The following is a 21,203-nucleotide window of genomic DNA, read 5'->3' on the forward strand; positions in this document are numbered from 1 at the left end:
ATCATTGATGATTTAAGATGGGATAGAATCAACCATGTCAATAATAAAAACAGGCAAATACAGCAGCAGAGGGGAGAGACAGGAAAGGCTAAGAGTTTCTATCATCAACCAATAATCACACAAATATTTTAGATAATATTTAGACAATATTTTAGAACACTTTGGAAACCACATTTTTATGTCATAGAATTAAATTAATTTATGCTATTTTAAAAGTAGAATGGGCTTCAAGAAAATATAAGCAAGGAAATTTTTTTTAAAAAGTATTAAAATAATAAATAAAAATAATCACATATAACCTAAGAGGGAAGATGTACAGATAGAAGATGTTTTCTTCAAACAGAAAGGAACACAAAAGTAACACACAAAAATCATATATTTTTTATACTACTCAATACTTTCACTGACCTTCATATTGAGAACAAAAGAATTTTACTTCTGCTGTTACTCTTTGTTATTCTGGGTTAAAATATTTCTGAGAATACATTCTCATTTAAGCATTTCCTAAGACTCAGATTTTTTTTCCCTATAGTTTAAATATGTTTTTGATACCTCTGACATATAGTATTATCTAAAGTTTTCTATACTGAATAAAGAAGTAGAAAGTTTACAGAATTAGAGTTAAGAATCATCAAGATACTTCTGGTCTTTTTTCTTTTTTTTTTCAAGCAAGCGAATGACATTTCAACCAGCAGCTATGTTCTCTGTGGAAATGTTCCTAAGGACAAACGTGCTGCAGTACCTCTCAAATCTATCATCAGACCAACAGAAAAAGACTCAAATCTAGCATCAGACCAACAACAGAAAAAGACTCAAATCTAGCATCAGAGCAGCAACAGAAAAAAATTTTTCAACTTAAAATTTCTTGGGCCACTGGAAGATTACACAAACACCAGTATCTTTTTCTCAGGTTAAGTAATCCCAATTCCTTTCTTCATAAAAACTTTCAAATCATTTAAATGTAGGCTGAAAGGTCAACTGTGAATTAAGCAGAAAAATCAGTACATTTTAAATCTAAATCACTTCTACCTAAGAAAGTAAACATAAACTAACCAAATCTAATATAGCAGCTTTTCCTTTCTGATTTTCTTTTTCAAATTCACTTTTGGAGTTCTTCAAAGAATCAGAAAGTTTTGATAATTTCTCTTTTGCTGTGAAAAGCTCTGTCATTACAGTTTCTTTCTCCATCTTTACTTTTTGTAGTTCTGTTGCTGCTGTTTGAATTTTGTTATTCAATTCCTGGTGCTGCATCTTTGCATCTTGACTTAAACTTTCAATTTCTTGTTTAAGGATCATTTTTTCTTCCTCTTGCTTGGTAAGCATTTGCTTAGTATTTTCAAGGGCTTCAGATTTCTTCTGTAGGTCTAACTTTGTACTGGATACTCTAAAGATTCAAGAAACAATTTTTTAAATAATTGCAGTAATTTATAATTTCTAATTTATCCTTAAAAATTAATAAATAAATTACTGAGTTTTAAGACTTCCCTGTGTTAAGAAGTAAAAGTAATAATTTAATGTCATAAAACCACACAACTGAAAAATGCCTTAAGACATCTGATCTGATCTTTTAACAGATAAAGACGATTCTCCTCAAGTCAAATAAATTAGTGGTAAAGCCAAGACCATCTAACCCTTTGACTAAATTCAGTCTTGAAGACCACAGTATATCCCCAAAGAATGTGCATACAGCAAACCGTAGAGTCTACAATAGCCAGAAAAGTTTTTCCAAATACCCTAAAGAACCTATTTATTATGTTAGACCCCAAGCACATTGAGAACTTTGCCTCCTTCCTTGAAAACATAAAACACATTTGTTTGACAGGTCTTAAACTTCAAAATGCATAAGGTTAACCCAGAAAAAAATAGTTAAATATATATATATTTCATTTCAAACACAGAGGAAAGACAAAAGATTTACTTTAATCCTACAGCCTAGCAGATTATGTAAGAGATTTGTTATCGTTTGTCCCTTAACATAAGTTTTCTATACTCGAATGAATAAAAAAGTTACAAGAATGAGGTGATGAAGATGTAGCTTTTAAAGAGTTAAAGACACTGTTTTCATAAGAGGAATAAAATTATGCATGTTATGTATCAAAAGAAAAGCACACATTAAAGATCAACCATCTTTAAAGTGAAAATAAAACCAGGTGCAAAGTAATACTTCTAGAATGCATACTATACCCAGTGTACTTTATTATCAGTATAAATTCAACAGTATGTTAAACAGAAGTTGCCAAAAGATGTAGCAGCCACATAATTGAAGGCGGATATTAATACAATACCAGAACTGCATACATACCTTGAAATTTTCTAACTTTTAGTCCCAGAAACTTGTACTTTTTAAAAAGCAGTCAGAAAATATGAAGTTAAGTACATTCATAAGATACTGTACCTCACTGATTTTTAAAGCTCTAAAGAGAAAAGTCATTACACTATTATTTTACCATTTTAATATAGTTAAAATCCCTGTCAAGCAACCTTAAAATTAGGACTTGATGTATTTATGTACCATGCTACTTAACTTTCCTATAAATAATTACTGTAAAATCAGAAGACTATGTGAAAGAAGGCAAAACAAATATAAAGGCTTGCATAGTGAATATAAAACTTTGTTTGTTTGTTTTTTTTAAGCCACTAAAGGAAGTAATAAATCAATCCACAACCTGGGAGCCTTAACACCCCTTTCTCAGAAACTGACAGAACAACCAGAGAAACGAATTAGCAAGGGAACAGAAGATTAGAACAACATTATCAACCACCTTAACCTAGTTGGTATTTACAGAACGCTCTATCCAACACAGAATACATATATGTGCATACACTGTTCCCTAAATAAGACAGTTTGATAAGTCTGAATTTTACTGTGTCCTCTGACCACAATGGAATTAAATTAGAAACCCATAACAGTAAGATATCCAGAAGAGCCCTAAGTATTTGAAAAGTAAACAACAGAAGAAGAAAGTACAAAGGATATTTGAAAACACATTAAACTGCAAAGTAATGAAAACACATTATAAGATGGAAATTGAAGGGAAAGAGTTGCTTGCATAATGTAGGTGGCCCTTGAGAAAGGGGAGCCCTGTACCCTATTTAGGCTGGGCCCTATGATCAGGGGTGAGGTTTAGTCAAATCCCAGATGTGTTAACCCAGCCCTCATTTCTTGCTAGTTCTCTAGAAATGCAGGACCCTACATAAGAAATGTTTGCATAAAGTATAAGGGGGGGAGGGATAAACCCTTAGTATTAAAAACGTTTTCCTACCCCAATATGATGTGAAAGACCCTGAGTTCTGAACCATGAGATTAGAACACAGAATGGAAATGGGCCCATTTCCCTTAAATCCATTAGAAATGGAAAGAACCATTGGGCCTAAGAGAGTAAGAACCAACTCAGAGGTCATCTTCATGGACATATGACTGGGTTCTAGAGATGACCAGCCACTCAATGGGTAATACAGAGGATCAAATGTACTCCCTAAATGCCTAGGCACTGGAAATATGATGTTAACAGTGAGAAGAAATGCCATCTGAGGCACAAGATGTATCTTTATATCCTCAAATTCACAGTACCAAGACCCAAATTACTAGATGTGAAAACAAAAGCTTTTTCTGTCATTACTCTCAAAACAAGGATGAAACCATGCAATGAAAAATAATTATCATCAATTTTGATGGGTTTTATTTCATTTCCCAGGATCCCAGCTTCCGTCTTTGCTACTGAGAGTCAAACACCCTCATCCTCTTGACACAGATCAAGTCTGTCAACTTAGAGTGATCTATTTAGCATTTAAAGACAAAGTCTACCGAAATGTGACTGGTCGCAAGCCTTCCTATTAGACCATATTACAATGGCTTTATTTTTCATTCACATTAATATCAGCAGTTTATAGAATCAATACAAAGAAACATTTAATAAATCTCTAAGCACTGTGATAGCAAAATTGAAACCTTAAGAAAATTTCAATACTTAGTTTATAATCCTCTCCCTTAAGTAGTTTGGCTTACATTTCTTTCTCCATTTCAAGTTGTTTACTCAGTTCTGTGGCTCTAAGCTCTAAATCTGCGTTCAGCAGTCTTTGCTGTTGTAGATCCTGCAAAGCTTGCTCCTTGCTTGCTTTAACTTCAAGAGCATCAGCTTCTAGTTTCTATGGAAGAAATATAATAATCATTTTAATGTCAACAATTATCTCTGTATGAAACATAACATTTTGTTTATACTCAAATTGGTGTTGACATAACACACAAAAAATAACCAAAAATATTTATGTTATAATGAAAAACACATTCTAAAGCCATCGCTGCATAAAGGAACCATTTATCTTGGAATCTCTCAGAGGACCTGGCAGCAGGCTTTATATATGAGAGGCAGTCACCAAGTTTTTACTTTTTAAAATGAATGCTGAATAAGAAAATAAACTTTAAAATAATTATTTAAATAAAAATTATTAACTCAAGTATGAAAAAACTAAGCAATAGGTTTTACACACATGGGCCCACTTACAATATATAATCCTTTATGTTCACAGTTAACAACACTGACATCCTTCTCACTAACACCTATTGACCCTAAATAGAAAGCCAATTAAACTCCTCATTTTGCTTCTTTAATCTCTTGGTCTAGAGATTATTGTTCTTCACAGTGTGGTTTCTGTCTCATACATATATATAAAAAACTGTCCGTATTTTTACAAGTTTACAAAATCAAACTGTTAAGTATATAGTTTGAACATCTACAAGCAATGCATTTGCTTGTATAGTTGTAAAAATTCGACACCCTAAATATTTTATAAACCAATTTGGGTACTTGTGGATCTTACTCAGCACTTCCATTGGATATTTCATGTAACTATGTTAATTCTATAACTATATATACAAAAATAAATAAAATAGATTGAATACCCCCTAAAATAATAAGTACAAAATGTTAAATATCTGATACTGTGATAGATCACAATGGACATTATTGGTTCTAAATAAATATTTTTAGAAGATACGCAAATAGAATTCTTATTAGATGCTTTTCAGCAAAGTAGTTTTTCTGTTCAACTATTACATCAAATAATTTATCATACTATTATCATTGACCATAAAGAAAAGAAAAAGGAACCCATAGACAGAACTGTAAACTTAATTTTCTTCTTCCATGTTATATTGGTGTGGATGTACACGTACACATGTACATATCCTATGATTCTACAATTATACAGAAGTGCTTCATCTGACTGTGAAGGTATACGTTACATATATAGTAACTTAAGTCTTAATTTAATTCATAGTAGTTCCAACTGAGAACAAAAGACTCAGGTCAAATCCTTCTCTCATACGTGTAGTCATTTAATTTCTTTAGTATAAATCAACACTTTCACTTGTAGTAATGTTAAAGACAGATACAGTTTGCTATAGTAAAAATTATAATAAATTTAATAGTATTAGAAACAAAATCTAATATTATATTTATATTTACAAATATAAAGTTTAAAAAGAAAAAAGTCTATTATTATAAGGAGACTGGAATGATAGAGCAGAAGAAAGTTCACAACAACAAAAAAATAAGTTCCTTGTAATTATAGAATGAGTAAACCCCTGGCTGTTTGTCTCTTTGAAACATTTATACATTACAGTGGCATCAGTATATAAGTTAACTTCTACTTGTAAAAGCCATCCATTAATGAAGAAATTAAAAGATAAAATTCAAAATTAAGACATGAAAAATTACAAGTAATTTTTTTCAATTTACATCACAACTTCATCTTTCTTTAGAAATTTAAAATCTTTGACTCCATCTAGGTCATCAATTTCCATTGCTACAGCAGTAGATAATGGCTAAATTCAGTTTCTTTTATACAAACCTTAATTTGACCTTCTAATTTTTCAGTTTTCTGTTCTAAAGAGAGGTGTTTCTCTTTATATTCTTTAAGATGACTTTCCAGCTGACTGCAATGTTCTTGCTTATCCTGCAATTTCATAGTGACCTGATCCAACTGAGTAGTGATCTTACTTAACTCCTATAGAAAAGTACAATTAAAGATAACTTTGGTAAGGTTTACTTTATTATAGTGCCAAAATATTTGGTCAAAGTAAAACAGAAAACCTTAACTTTATTTAAGAAACTATTTTGAATAAGACCACAGATAAGTCTAATAATGTATCACAGATTATATTTACCCACCAATATAAAGGACCTGAAGTCCAGTTGTACGTAGTCTGAGGTACAACTTTATATACATAAGCGGCTCAGTAACTTTTTCTAGGAAAAGTTATTTTAGGAACCAAAAGATACAACAGAATATTAAATAAGCTAATACTAAAATAACACTTTTTATATTTCAATTAAATGTTTTCAACATTCAAGACACACCATTTTTTTAAATAGTATCTTTTTAAATTATAGTGACTACATCTATGATACTTTTTCAATTCATTCAGAATATCTAGTTGCGCAGAAAAAAATTACTAGGAAATCCACTACCCACAGATGATCACTATTAATATTTTGATAACTTTCCTTCTAGTCTTTTCTGAATGTTAGTTTCTATTTTTTGATTTGTACTTTTAAAAATAAAGGATCTCACTTTACACAGTTTTATCATAACTTCCCTTGTTTTTACATAACAATGCATCATGAAACTATGGCATTATTTTCAAGAATATTGTTACACCTGACTGCATAAATTTCTATTTTATTGATACAGACCAATTTTTAGCCAAATGTCCTATTTTATATTCTTAGATTGCTACTAAGTTTTCAGCAGAGATGCAAACAGCATCCTTAAAGCTGTGATTATTTTCTTAGGGTACAGGACCAACAGTGAACTAGAGAATATGAAAAATCCTAAAGGTCTTGAAATAAATATATTACCAACCAGCTCCCCCTACCACCATCAAAAGGCTGAACTACTATATACTATCATAAGCAATGTTCTTCTATACCACGACTATTCCTTCCAGTGTCAAACACATAGACACAAACATTTTACCTCCATAAGAGCGTATTCCCTTACTGTCTTAAGCTAATGCTTAATGAACTTGAGGATTTGGGAGTATAGTTTTGATCACTTACTTTTTTGCAGGTTGACTTTTTTCATATGAATAGTGTTTTATAAGTCAAAAATATTAACCCTTCATCAGACATACTTCAGAAAATGTTTTATTCTGTTGCTACTTGCTAATAGAATTTTGTTAGTAATATGTTTGGCAGATAAATTTTAAACTTTTATGTGGATATTCTCATAAGCAGTTTTTCCATTATAGTTTCTGGCACTGATTTTGTGCTTAAAAAATACTTTCCTGATGTGTTTAGCAATAATGTAAGTAAAAAGTAAGTTGCAAAACAACATATTTAATGATACTATGTACGTAAAAGAAAAAGATCAGTGAGTGTGTGTGTGTGTATTATATACTTGTTCAATGCTTATAAAAGTCTAGAAGGATACATACCAATTTAATGGCAAACATTCCATCTAAGGAGGAAAATGGAATTGAGGTTTAGGGTAAATATAGAAAACGATTCTGCTTTGTTAACTTGATATACTACTGCATTGTTTTCAAAAAAAAAAACAACTGAATCAACAACCTGTATTACTTCTCAAATAAAAAGTACATTTTAAAAAGTCCTACCTGGTAAAAGGTAACAAAAATCTACCAGCATTTTGACCGTGACCCTAAAGTAGGAAGCTTTTATTCTATCAGAAATACTGAGAAAAGTTAACTTCTGTATTCCTTCCAGCCCCACTTACTCCTTCCCCCCAAGAAAAGAAAGTAACTCTTATTACTGAGATGAAATACATGGTACTCTTTTTGTGCTTCCAGTGGTAAGTATATTTGGGTCATAGCCCAATTTCCTACTAAGAACAGTTGTGGAAGTCTGTCTCTCTTTAATCACTGGCCCTTGATGGAATGAAGCAACAATTCAATAATTAGGAATAAATTTTTCAGCTCCACACCAAGGTCTGTATTATGGGAGAAATACAATCTCAAAAAGCCCGACCTCAGCTGCACACAAGTTGAGTTTTATCAAAAACAAAGATGACAGTTTTATCTCCATCTGTCTGGCTCTTGTACCTACCACTCAACTGGTTCTGAACTCAGGGAGAAATTAAGGAGAATAAGCAAGTAGATCACAACATTATAGAAAACTGGGTATCATTTTTATACATGTTTCTACTTAATTTATCTACCAAAATATTAGGTTATGGTAAGAAATTGCATCAGGTTCCGCTACCTGCTGTTTATCTTGTAATGCATTTTGGGCTGTGTCCAAATGATTTTGAAGATCTGCTCTTTGAGCAGTTTTTGCTGCTTCTGCCGATAGCAATAATTCAGTTTTGGCTTTAATCTGTAACAAAATTTACAAGTCATTTAATTTGTATTTAGTTCCTGATTTCCCTTTGCTTGAATATACATTACTTTTCTCACTAAATTATTAGAAAAGCTCCTTTGGCAGAACACATAGGATTTAGACATTAAAATATAAGTACGTGATAATCCCCCAAACAGGAATGAGTAGGAGAGAAGACTCCTAATGATATTTTGATAAATGATACAAAGATGCCCCTATATGACACCAAAACACTTCTCCCTCTTAAACTGGACATCCACATATTGAATTATCTGTAACTCCTCTAACAATTATATGTTAGAAAGAAAGAAATGTATATCCTCTTTTTCTACGTTCTAGTAAGTATAATGTTATATTACTTAATTATATTATTTCTGATTTTCAATGGGATTATTCTCCTAAAATAAAGAAAATTAAGGTACAGAAATGTTTCTATAACTTTCTGTACTATAATACAGATTAAGAAACCAGTGATGAGAATGGAAAAAGAAATATGTCTTAATTTCCACCCTGTGATTGAATCATTGAGCAAGACTGCCATAATGGCCTCTGAAAGAAAATGTGTTAAAATACATAATGGTACCAAATCAAACCTTTAAAGTAAAATTTAAAAATCAAATTCAAAGTAACTCAGATAATCTTTAACTTAAAATCTAATGGTATAATATCAAACTACTTTGAAATTCAAAAACCATAATAAATACTTTATAAAAAAAAGAAAAGCAGAAAGATCTGGTGGTTTCAGGAAGAATAGTCTCTCTTGCCACAGGAGAAAAAAAATGTAACCAGGAAAGCTCAACAAAGTGTCAAGATACAACTTTTAATTCCTATCCCTAATTTTTTTCCATTAATAAGTAAGGCAGGGAGGAAAGAAGGACAGAAACAGAACTTTAAATATATGATGGCCTAAAATTGGAGCTTTACTCTTACAAACTCATATTAAGTTGCATAATTCAAATTACCTGTATGTCAAGCTGGGAGACCTTCTCCTTGCTTTCATTTAATTGACTATTTAATTCACTCACACTGGTTTCTAGGGAAAGGACACGGTCTTGTGCAGCTCTAAGATGTGCCTTCTGCTCTTGCACCTGATCATGCAAATTCTCCTGGGCTTGTTTATGGCTTTCTGACTGATTCTTTAGCTTCTCTGTTAGTTGAGTTACCTACAATAGAAACAAGATCCTAATTATGAAAGTCACAAATGATATAAAAAGAACTAAGAAACCGAAATGTAAGTACCATGAGAATGTAAAAGAGCTCTATGATAGATTACCTCAACTTCTTTTTCAAGAAAAATTATTCACATCTTTCCAAAAATAAGTAAACATAATCTCTCAAAATTATTAAAAAATAAAATAAAATTCAAGTTTCCTATTCTTTTTAAAACTATCTTTACTGAGCTACAATTTAGATGAAATAAAATTCATCCAACTTAACTGTACAGTTTGAATAGATTTGATAAATATTTATACTCATTTAACCACAACCACAATCAAGAGGAGAATATTTCGACTACCCCCAAAAGATCCCTCATGCTCCTGCTCCTGTGCAGTCAGTGCCCTCCACTCATCTCTGGCTCTAATCACTGATCAGATTGAGTAATAAGAGTTCCTTATATATTCTGGATACTTCTGAATTGTCAGATAGATGTGCTGCAAATATTTTCTTCCAGTCTGTGTCTTGGCTTTCATTTTTGTAATGGTGTCTTTTGAAAAACATATGATATATCTTTAATTCAGATGAAATCCAAATCAGATGTTTTTTGGTGTACTTTGCTTGGAGTTGAGTTTCTTGAATCTGTGGGATCGTATTTTTAATCAAATTTACATTATTTTCAACCATTATTTTTATAAATATTTTCCTCCTCTCCACTGTTTCTTGACATTAATTACATGTGTGCTAGGTTACATGATACTGTCTCACAGGTCACTAAGGCACTGTTCTTTTTTTCCCCCACCTTTTTTCTCTCTGTGCTTTATTTGGACAGTTCTGATTACCTTGTCTTAATATTCACTCGTGCTGTTTTCTATTTGCACAATCTATTATATTCATCCAGTGAAATTTTCTCTTTTTTTGTAATCTCTAAAAGTTCTATTTGTTTATTTCCACTTCTATTTTCATTATTAGTTTTCCCTTTATGTCCGTAAGTGTATTCTAAGAGCTGTGTTAAAGTACTTGTCTGATGGTTCTATCCTCTCTCATTTCGTTCTATTTCCATTGAATCATTTTTCTCCTGCTTACAGCTCACATGTTTTCTGCTTCTTTGTATGTCTAGTAATTTTTTGATATTTATGGTGACAGGTCTGGATTTTGTTGTCTTCTTTGATGTTGAATTCTGCTCTGGCAGGCACTCAATACACCTGTAGTTCATTCAGCTGGATCCTTTCAGTCTTGTTTCTGTGCCTGTTAGGTCTGGTGTGCACTAGCTTTTACGCTAGGGCTAGTTAAGCTTTACTCCTAAGGTGTGACATTTCTGGGGTTTCTACTGAATGTCCCCAAGTGTTCAAACGTCTTTCTTCTCTGACTGGCTGGAAGTTGAACATTCCCCAGCTTTGCAAGTTCTGATCATTTTCAGCCGCAGCCCTTAATAACTGTTTATTGCCTGCCTGGCCTCATGGAATCCCTCCTTATGTATATAAAGCTTAGCATTCAGCTAAAGGCTCACGTGGATCCCTATGCAGACTTTTGGAGCTCTTCCTCTACATTGTTTCCTCCTCTCTGACATTCTGCCTTGCAAAGTTGAGTTCAACATCCCTGAACTTTCACCTATTATTCCTTGATTCAATGAGGCCACCGTGCTTTCCTTGGATTTCCCCCAACCTGCACCACAGTCTGGAAAATGTTTCCAGGTCAAAAGCTGGAGTAGTCAAAAGGCTCACTTCACATGCTTCTGTTCTCTCAGGGATCAAAGCCCTACATTACTTGTTGTACAGTCTCTGAAAACAGTGGTTTTACAGTTTTTTTTTTTCCACTTTTCTAGTTATTTATGGTAAGAAGACTAAATAGGTATCAATTACTCCAGCGTGGCCAGAAGCGTAAGTACATATATTCATTTTTATTTGTTCTTTTTCAAAAAATGTATAGGCTTTTCTGATCATATTTGTATGATATGCAATGTCAAGTTGAATGCAACTTACAACTAGAAATTAGCCTACAAAATTCTTCATATAAACTGGTAACCAAGGCTAACTTTGAAGTTTGGGGAAAACATGTTATACTCTGATACCCAAATTAGAAAAGTGGTATGACCTACTGATACTTTAATACTTTCTCATTTAGATACCATAATTCTTTTATTGGACAATTCTTCAAAAAAAGCAACTATAAATTACTTTCAGTTTGAAAATGTATTAAGCTATATTTTATGTTTCTCTTAAACCAACATACAAATGTTAGAATAAGGCAACTTATCAAAATTATTATTAGCTATATATTGCAAACACATATACATTGTCAAAATATAAGTAACCACTAAGTCTGTATATTAACCAATATACAGTAACAACTAACACTTGATTAGTACTTTCAGTTAATAAATCTATTTTGTTATTCAATCTTTTTTCAAAACATCACAAAATGCCATGAGGCAAGTATGTATTAATAATAACATCTCTACTTTTCAAATGAGCTAACAAGGTGAAATGATTTGCTTATGGTCACACAGGTAATAAGTTATGTCCTGGGGCATGAACTGAGATTTCCTTTGTCAAATGATGTTAATCTACTTTCACTACAATAGCAACTCACCTCTAAGTTAAATGAGATAGTGTTTGTCAAAAATACGTAATATTTTTTAAAGTACTAAAAATGACAGAAGAATCATTTAAATAAAGCTAAACTTAGTAAGATTTAGAGAGATAAAAGTAAATTTTAGAAATTTAGTACACTTGAAAAGCTTACTTGTTCCTGTAATGTGTGGTTTTTTTCTTGTAACTGGTTAAGAACAGCAGTCTCTCCTTCGCCAGCCTGAATTTTTGCATAAAGATCTTCTCTTTCCTTTTCTAGTAAAGAAATATTTTCTTTACTCTTCTGTAGTAAGGCTTCAAGGTTCTGGATCTTTTGGTCCTTATCGCCAATTTGACGTAGTACTTGTTCCAAATCATTCTGTAAAGAATTGAAAACTACTACCTTAAGAATAGAAAACTTAAAAAGTTATTTCTCAAACATAAAATGACTTGAGTAAATTTTAATACTCAAACTCATAAGTCTTACGTATTTTTCACTAATCACTACATTTTAACATGGCAAATTTTAATTCAATAATTAGAACTAAACATTTAACAATATAAATCTATATTATTGATAGTAAGCTAGAATTTAACCAAAAAAATCTTCGATTAACCACATTCTTATTCTTACTCTAACACACTGACCTGCCTACTACAATTCTTGTTTAATACATTTCAGACATGTGGGACTCCACATTATTCCTTAATCACACCAGGCACACGCTCACCTCGGAGCCTTTGCACTGTTTCTTCTGCCTGGGACACTTCTCCCACAAAGTCACATGGCTCATTCCCTCTCCTTCAAATGTTTGCTCAAATGTCACCTTCTCAATAACACCTACCCTGACCATTACACTTAAAATTGCAGCCTTTCCCGATACTCTCTCTCCTGATTTTTTTTTTCATAGCACTTATCTTCTAATACACTAAATAAATCACTTATTTTTCATGTTTATCTGCCTCCTTCCACTGGGGAGGATTTTTGTCTGTTTTATCCATTGATGTATCTAAGACACATATGCTCTAAGATATCAATTGAATGAACAGAGAAATAAGTGATTGCACTCTAACACACACTCCTGAAGGCTCATTTCAATACCCCCAAAGGACTATTCTATTGTTACATCAAGGGATCCCTCTTTTTAACTTTACCAGGGGCCTTCATGTTACACAGAACACACCCACATCCAGAATAACACCCACTGATGTTCTGGGGCTAACCCACAGCCTTTGCCTCTGCCTCCATCATTCTAAGAGAGCCAGAGAGCCTCTACCTAGAATAAGGCCCTAACAAGCTTTTCTGCAAACTTCACAGTAGCCCACACCACCTTGCTGAGACTGAGCCAGCTACCACTTGGTACCCTCAACAGTATGCGCCAATATTAAAATATGTGAAATCAGTGACTTTCCAACATGCTTCTCATCCTTCTAATCACAGAATGATGGGAAGCAACCTAACCTCTCTGCTCTCATTCTCTGTTCCTGCCACTAAAGATCCTTCTCTGAACATTCCACTGATCTTCTAAAACCACAGTTCCAAACCTAAGCCTTTTTCCAGAACTATCACTCTATATGTAAGTCTAACTGATAATTTGGTTCTCCCTTTACAGGTGCTGATTCCCCTTCAGCCCTCTTTGATATATAAGGACTGTTCTGTTGGGCAAGCAGGGGAGGTTGACTTTTTCCACATTTTTTTCAACGACATGACTCTCTCCCTCATGTAAAAAAAGCTTTATGCTGCTTTGGGAAGTATGTCATTCATTTATTCTATCCTCTATGCTGTGTTGCTATTATCTATAAATCCCTACCTCATTCACTGAAGACTTGAAACCTGATTTAGTCTTTCTCTCAATCCCAATTTCTGCCAATTTCCTGGGAAATACAAAATACACAGAGGATTAAGAGTACAGCCTCAACATTTTTATCATCTTAATTCCTGGATCTTTACTCATTCTATTCAATCACTCACATGCAGGATCTTGTAAGCACTTGAAATTGTTTCAGATAAAAAATTTCAACTATCCTACATTGTGATCACAACTTCCTGACTGTCTTCCAATTGCATGACTTCATTTCTGCTCTCCAGTGTCAAAGAGACATTGACCTCAATTTTCTTCTAGCTTATTTAGCATATGCCTAGCTTCTCCTCCTGAATCTCATATATAGATATGAGCTAATTATAACTATTCTTTCCAACTACATTTTCCATTTCCTTTTACCCCAAAATTTCCAATACAGCTACCCCAAAAAGCCCAATCCTAGATCAATATTGTAATCTGTTTTCTCCACACCTACATTTCTAAGCACTGTTAGAGCAAAATCACAAACCTGCATAAAACTGGTGCCATTATAAATTTCTAGACTCCAACCTCCATTATATACTTAGAATCATCTGGTCACTCCTGTCATCTGAGTGGAGTTCTCAACCTCAAACGTTCTCTTCAAGTTAACCACTTAAAAGCTTCAATATTCTCTCCAAATTCTTAATCTCTGCCCATCTGACATTCAAACAATATCCTTCACGGGATAAATTCGCATTTACCACCATCCATTGCATCAGTGACATCATAGATTAGGAATATCTTATTCCTTCAGTCACCTCCCCTCAATTACTCCCTCTACCAGCCCCTTTGTCCTGGACTATAAACATGTTCAGGTATCTCTTGTTCTCAGAAACACGTCCCATACCAAGTCCCACTCCAGTTTCTGCCCAGTCTTTACACAATTCACATTTAAATTTCAAAAGTAATGCGTATTTACTTTCCAACTCCCTCATCTCTCATTTACTCAGTGAAAAATCAGATACCCATCTCTATCACATTCTTGAAATTATGTTTAACAAGGTCACTAATTCTTAAATGTTTAATCTAATGGACATTTTCCATTTATCTTATCAAGCACCCCACCAAACAACCACATGTGAAGTTGCTGATTACTCCCAACTTTTGACTCTCCCTAGTCCTTTGGCTTCTACTCTACAGGTTCTCCTTAATTGCTTTCATCATTCTCTTTCTTTGGGCTGCTCTTCCTCTACTCATCCACCCCTTAAGTGCTAGTGTTTCAAGGAAGTCTTGTGTTATCAGTTGTCTATTATACTCACAGTAGTCTCCCCATGGCTGATCACATCTATTCTACTAATTTCTTTTGCCCCATATATACTGGTGTCTCTCACAGCTAATACACAGCATGGTCCTGTCCTCCAGGCTTTAAATTACTGTATCTCATAGGTGCCTCAAGACATGTCCAAAACTGAACTCCTAACATTGCCCTATAAAACAGACATTTTTCTCACATTCACTAACACAGTTGATGATACCTCCATTTACCATGTACCCAATGTTATCAACCTAGAAGTCATTCCCTTTCTCTGTCATTCCCTATAACTATTAAGTCAGTAAGTCCTATTTATCTTACTACCAAAGTATTATTCGTATTTTTCCCTACAACATTTTTAACAGTTGCTTAAAGTAAGACCATTATTATTTTTCATCCAAACTACTGCATATATTAGTGTTTTAGCTGATCTCCTGTTTCAGAATACTCTCTCCAAAATCCATCTTTCACATAATCACAAGAATAACTTATTTAAAAATCAAATCTGGCTATGGCATATCTACCTTAAGACCTCTAACACCTTTCTGTCTTCAAGGACAGACAGAAAAGCCTTACATAAACTTATCTATGTCAAATGCTCTGGCCTCTTCTCTAACTCATCTCTAAATTACACTTTAAGCTCCAGCAAAACCTTACAGTTTAGTTCATACCAACTTCAGTATCTTTTTCCTTCTAACTTCTACAACCTGTGCAACTCAGACTGTCACTTCTAAGAATTTTCAATGACTGCTCTTTTCCAGACTCTATCCAAGTTAGGTAACTGTCCTCTATGCTACCATAATAATTTATATATTTATATTTATATATATATATATATATATATATACACACACACACACACACACACACACACACACACACACACACACACACACAGAATTATTATTACAACTCTTTAGTGCCTAGTATTTTTCATGTTTCCATAATATGAGACTGTGCCTAGCCTCTTTGCCATCCTTTTCTTATTCCTCCGCAGGGAATGAGAATTTAACTAACTGAAAAGTCTGGAAGAACTAAGAATAACTCAGCCCCTTCCTCTCCCCTCAGTCTAAGAGACAACTTGACTATAAGAAGGTAAAAGGCTGTCATTTCCAGCTTAGTCTGTTACTAGATGAATAAATTTAATTCTCGGGTACAGTATGAGAAACCCAACTGGCTGCAAATCTTTGCCAAAATCTCCACCCTGGCGTTACTACTCTTTCTTTGCTACTCTACTGTAAAACTCCTGGAATTATCTACATTCATTGTATCAAACTTCTCTCTTCCCACTTCCTCTTGAACCCTCTCCATTAGGCTTTCATCCTTCCTTCTCCTTCCAAACTGCTCTCATCAGTGTCATCAGTGACCTCATGTTGCCAACCCAACAGGATTCCCAGCCTTTATGTTGCTTGACCTCTATCCTTCCAACCACCCAGGCCAAAACTCTTGGGATCATCCTTGAGTTCTCTGTCAATATCCTACAACAATCTATCAGTAAATCTGTCAGCTTTATCTTTAAAGTATATCTAGTACTTGACCATTTCTCACTACCTGCACTGTTTCCATTCTGATCCAAGCCCTATCACTTCTTATGTGAATTATTATAGTAGTCTCTTAGCCAATTTCTTTTCTACTAGTGTGCGTCTATGGTCTACTCTCAATATAGTAGCCAGAGTAATCCTGTGAAATTATAAGTCAAAGCATGCTACTCCATTGCTCAGAACCCTCCAATGATTTCTCACCTCACTCACAGTAAAAATCCTTAAAATTACCTATGAGGCTCGACATGTTCTGACCCCCTGTTATCTCTATGACTACACCCCTTTTAACTCTCTCATCACTCACACCACTCCACGCACTGGCTTCTTGATGTTCCTTAGACATGCTCCTGCCTCTGGGCCTTCTAATGGACTGATGATGCTCTTTTCTCTCATACCCAGATGACTCTCACCCTCCTTCCCCTCGGGTCTTTTATCTTCTTAGAGAGGCCTTCCCTGGCAACCCTATCTAATTCTGCAGTCCCACTTCCAGCTCCCTAGAGACTCACCACTCCCCATCCCTTTTTTCATCTCCACATCACTTATTACCATCTAACACACTATATATTTTGCCTGTTTACTTTGGCTATTGTTTGTCTTCTTTACTAAGCTCCATGGAGCAGACATTTTTGTCTGTTTTCTCTGCTGCCGTATCCATAAAATCACTTCCTTGGCCAAGAGGAGACATTAATACTTTGTTGACTGAATGAATGAAAGAACAAATAAATGAATATTTTGATCTGTATCCATCTGACTCCCATGCCACTCTCCAAACTCAGAAGGGAAAAGACATATTACTTATCACCTCCTTTAAATTCAAATATTATTTCTGTGTGCACATCATTAGATTGCAATTTCCTAGAAGGTAGGTGCTGTGTCTTATTCATCTCTCTATTTTCAGTGTTTACCACAGTGTTCAATTATATTCAATGAATTAATGAGAGACTGAGGAATAAATGAATGTCAAAGTCAAATTCATTTCAAACATTTGGATACCATCCACCCCTCACCAAAACAAAAACTTAATTTCTTTCAATCTTCTTAGCTATACTATAGAATCTGTACAAATTAAACTCAATCACTTGTGTTTTCAACATCTACAGTTCCAGTGCTCATATGATAGTTCTAAAGCAGGGAAAGACATGGCCAACAAACAGTAAGTTCTACTGCAGGAAATACAAAATGTTATTTTTTACTGAGTTAACTAATCCAGCAAATTTTATTTGTATTATTTTATTTTTCAAATAAGGTATTTTTGATAGATGATAATAAATAATAAATCATTTATTATGCATAAATCACAATTTAAATAAATATATTCTATTTAAATAATTTAATAAATTTAGAATGTTATATAGATAAGTTTGTAATAAATAATAAATCTATTTATAACATTTTTTAATATTTTAGAAAGATTTTTCAACATAGCAACCAAAAAAAGATTTTGATTATCTAGGTACTGAAAATAATCAAAACCCTTCATAGTCAAGTACTTTGCATTATCTAGCTTCACCACAACAAAAAGATAATGATTTGGTTAATTTCTGTTTAAAAGGCTAAAAATTCAAATAATGTTTACCTGAGCTTCTCGAAGTTTTGCTGTCGTGTTCTGCTGAAGAGCTTGTTGTTCTTGATGCTGTTGCTTTGTTTTATCTAATTGATGCTGCAATTCTGTGGAATTTGTTATTTTTTCCTTCAACTTAAAAAAAAAGTAGACCTTCAGTTGACAACTTAAAGGCATAATGCTATCATTCATAAAAATCTGATATTACTTCAAATCTCACAATTCTCAAGTCTGAAGAGAAAATTAAATTTAGACAAATAGAATCAACTTTAAAGGCAATATCTCATTACTTATAGAATCTTAATCTCATGATTAAGAAATTATTCCTTAGGAACAGACTCTCATCCTAAGAGTAATATAATTCTTTCTCCAGCTGGCATTTTGTTTATTATTGTTTTTATGCATTAATATGATCAAGAAATTAATTACATACAGATTTTTATAACAATAATCTAAATAACAGGATCAATACTTGTTTTACTTTTTTCACAACAGTCATAACTACCACTTATTGGGAAAGAATAACAATCTACCACACTAAGATTTTGGGTCTAAAAGAAAATCTGATGCTGAAGCTACAGATATCAACTCTCAGTGTTTGTTCAGTTCTAATAAAAGATATAGTTTAATGATAACTTTTACTTTAACGAAATAATAGTTGCCATTTTGGCAACCACATCTTAAATTAGGAGAGCATCCAATCTTATGCTTAATCTTTAAAAGAAAAAATCCTTAAATGCAAACTCAAAGTTTACATGCACATCAGTGCCTTCACCAACTGTTCATTTTTCAGTTTCATTGAGAAGTGGTCCTTCCTGGGTAGAAAGACTCTTCTTGAGCAGCCTAAAAGGTTCACTCCCAGAATTTTTCCTTCCTAAAGCTGAAGAGTAGCCTTCCCTGTACATTTTTGTTGAGAACTTTAGGAAACACAATCACAACAAAATGACTTAATGTAGTTAATAAGTAGGATGTTTTTACTGGAGAGAAATAAAAGTTGCAAATTAAAGTTAAAAAATCCAATTAAAGCTCATGACAATAAAAAGACTGGACACAATATTTAAGATGCTTCAAATCTATCAGTGAATAAATGTACTAATATAAACTCATTTGAAATGCTAGCTTACCTCTTCTTCCAAACGAGAAAGTTTGAGTTGTAGATCAGCCACTTGTTGTTCTTTATCCATCAGCTTTTCACTTGAAAGCTGTCTCTGTTCCTTCAGCCTACCGTGAGCTTCCCCTAGCTGGCGCTCTGTCTCCAGAAGTTTGCTATGTAACTTTAGAAAAGGAAAAAAAAGCATATACATAAGTATAAACCACACACACCACTACTACCAACTACTTTCCAAACAATGTTTTATTTTTCACTAATATAAACATAATATATTTTCATGATACTTTGGAGGAACCTAAAAAGCCAATTGAATTTTAATCACATAAATTATGATGAACCACATATAATCTGATCAAACACCCTAGTTTTCAGGAGGTGTGCCCTCTTAAAAAACAAAAACAAAAAAATAGTGAAACAGAGCCTCTTGTTAAGTATTGTAATCACTTGAAGAACTTAAAATAATAAAATGAAACTTAAAATTAAGACACTTAAGGAGTTCCAGTCAAGATGGTGGAGTAGTAGGACCATGAGCTTTCCAGAAGTTTGCTATGTAACTTTAGAAAAGGAAAAAAGGGGAAAAGGCTCTCCAACAAAACCACAACTGACTACTCAACAACCATGGGTTGCGGGGGGAAGACTGGAAACTTGCAAAACAAAAAAGATCCTCTTCAACTGGAAACATAAAGAGGGAATCTCAGCAGGATAGTAGGAGGGGTGTGCTTGCAATATAGTCGGGCCCATACCCCCTGGGTGGCCAGTCCACAAGCTGAATAATTAAGATGCAGAGGCCATTCCACAGGACTGAGAGTTCTGAGCCCCACAACAGGCTCCCCAGCCCAGGGTTCTGGCATTGGGAGGAGGAATCTCCAGAATATCTGGTTTTGAAAGCCAGTGGGACTTAACTCCAGGAGCCCCACGGGACTGGGAAAAACAGAGACTTCACTCTCTTGGGAAGTGCACACAGAATTTCTCATGTGCTGAGTCCAAAGGCAGAGGCAGTGACTTCATAGAAACCTGGGCCAGACCTGCCTGCTGATTTTGGAAGGTCTCCTGGTGAGGTAGGGGGCAGCTGTGGCTCACCCTAGGGACATAAAAGCTGGTGGCAGACATTCCAGGAGTGTTCATCTATATGAGCTTTCCTGGAGGCTGACATCTTGCTTGGGTCATAGCACCAAGACCTAACCCCACCCAACAGCCTGTAGGTTTAAGGGCTGGGAAGCCTCAGGCCAAGCAACATACTGGGTAGTAACGCAGCCCCACCCATCAGCAGACTTTTGGGAGTCCACAGCTGCCTCTGGGCACACCCCTAGGCAGGGACCTACCCACCTGAGGGCCAGGACCAAGCTCCATCCAACAGTGGAAAGGTACCTACTCCTTCGGCCAGGTAACTTGCATAAGCATTTGGCCAGCCTCATCCACCAGAGGGCAGATACAAGAAATAAGAAAACAATCCCAAAGCCTGTGGAAGGAATCTGCAATCACAGGCCAGACTTTACCCTGGGACCTACTTGACCAAGGCCCTTGGGTGACAAGAGAAAAGTGTACCGCTTGGATGCACAGGACATTTTCCACAGAGGGCCATTCTCCAAGGCTGAAAAACATAACTGACCTACCTAAAAATATAAAGTTAGACTATATGGGGCAACAGAGGAATATCTTCCAGGCCAAGGCACAAGATAAAATCCCAGAAGAAATAAGTGATAAGGAGATAGGCAATCTATCCGAGAAAGAGTTCAGAGTACTTAATGATGGTGAAGATGTTCAGAGAACTCAGGAAGAGTACAGATACAGAGAGGGAAGTTTTTAGCAAAGAATTAAAAAATATAAAGA

The 21,203-nt window shown here is 34.3% G+C and overlaps 1 protein-coding gene across 10 annotated transcripts in view; it reads right to left on the reverse strand.

The window, feature by feature from the left end:
- The window catches only part of EEA1 (early endosome antigen 1), a 454,873-nt gene that overhangs the window by 20,803 nt on the left and 412,867 nt on the right, over positions 1 to 21,203 (reverse strand). For 9 of the 10 annotated variants that reach the window (XR_010383157.1, XM_064491578.1, XM_064491581.1 and 6 more), the window contains 8 exons: positions 19,387 to 19,536; positions 18,278 to 18,397; positions 12,240 to 12,443; positions 9,302 to 9,502; positions 8,223 to 8,336; positions 5,851 to 6,006; positions 4,007 to 4,146; positions 1,054 to 1,384 (listed from right to left, as the gene is read on the reverse strand). Coding sequence is in view for 9 of the 10 variants with exons in the window: in XM_064491578.1 (XP_064347648.1) it covers positions 1,054 to 1,384; positions 4,007 to 4,146; positions 5,851 to 6,006; positions 8,223 to 8,336; positions 9,302 to 9,502; positions 12,240 to 12,443; positions 18,278 to 18,397; positions 19,387 to 19,536 (1,416 nt within the window). In the remaining variant the exon portion in view is untranslated. The remainder of the gene's footprint in view (positions 1 to 1,053; positions 1,385 to 4,006; positions 4,147 to 5,850; positions 6,007 to 8,222; positions 8,337 to 9,301; positions 9,503 to 12,239; positions 12,444 to 18,277; positions 18,398 to 19,386; positions 19,537 to 21,203) is intronic. The other variant, XM_064491584.1, reaches the window with a different exon arrangement.

Source organism: Camelus dromedarius, chromosome 11, assembly GCF_036321535.1.
Source record: "Camelus dromedarius isolate mCamDro1 chromosome 11, mCamDro1.pat, whole genome shotgun sequence".
Taxonomy (NCBI): domain Eukaryota; kingdom Metazoa; phylum Chordata; class Mammalia; order Artiodactyla; family Camelidae; genus Camelus; species Camelus dromedarius.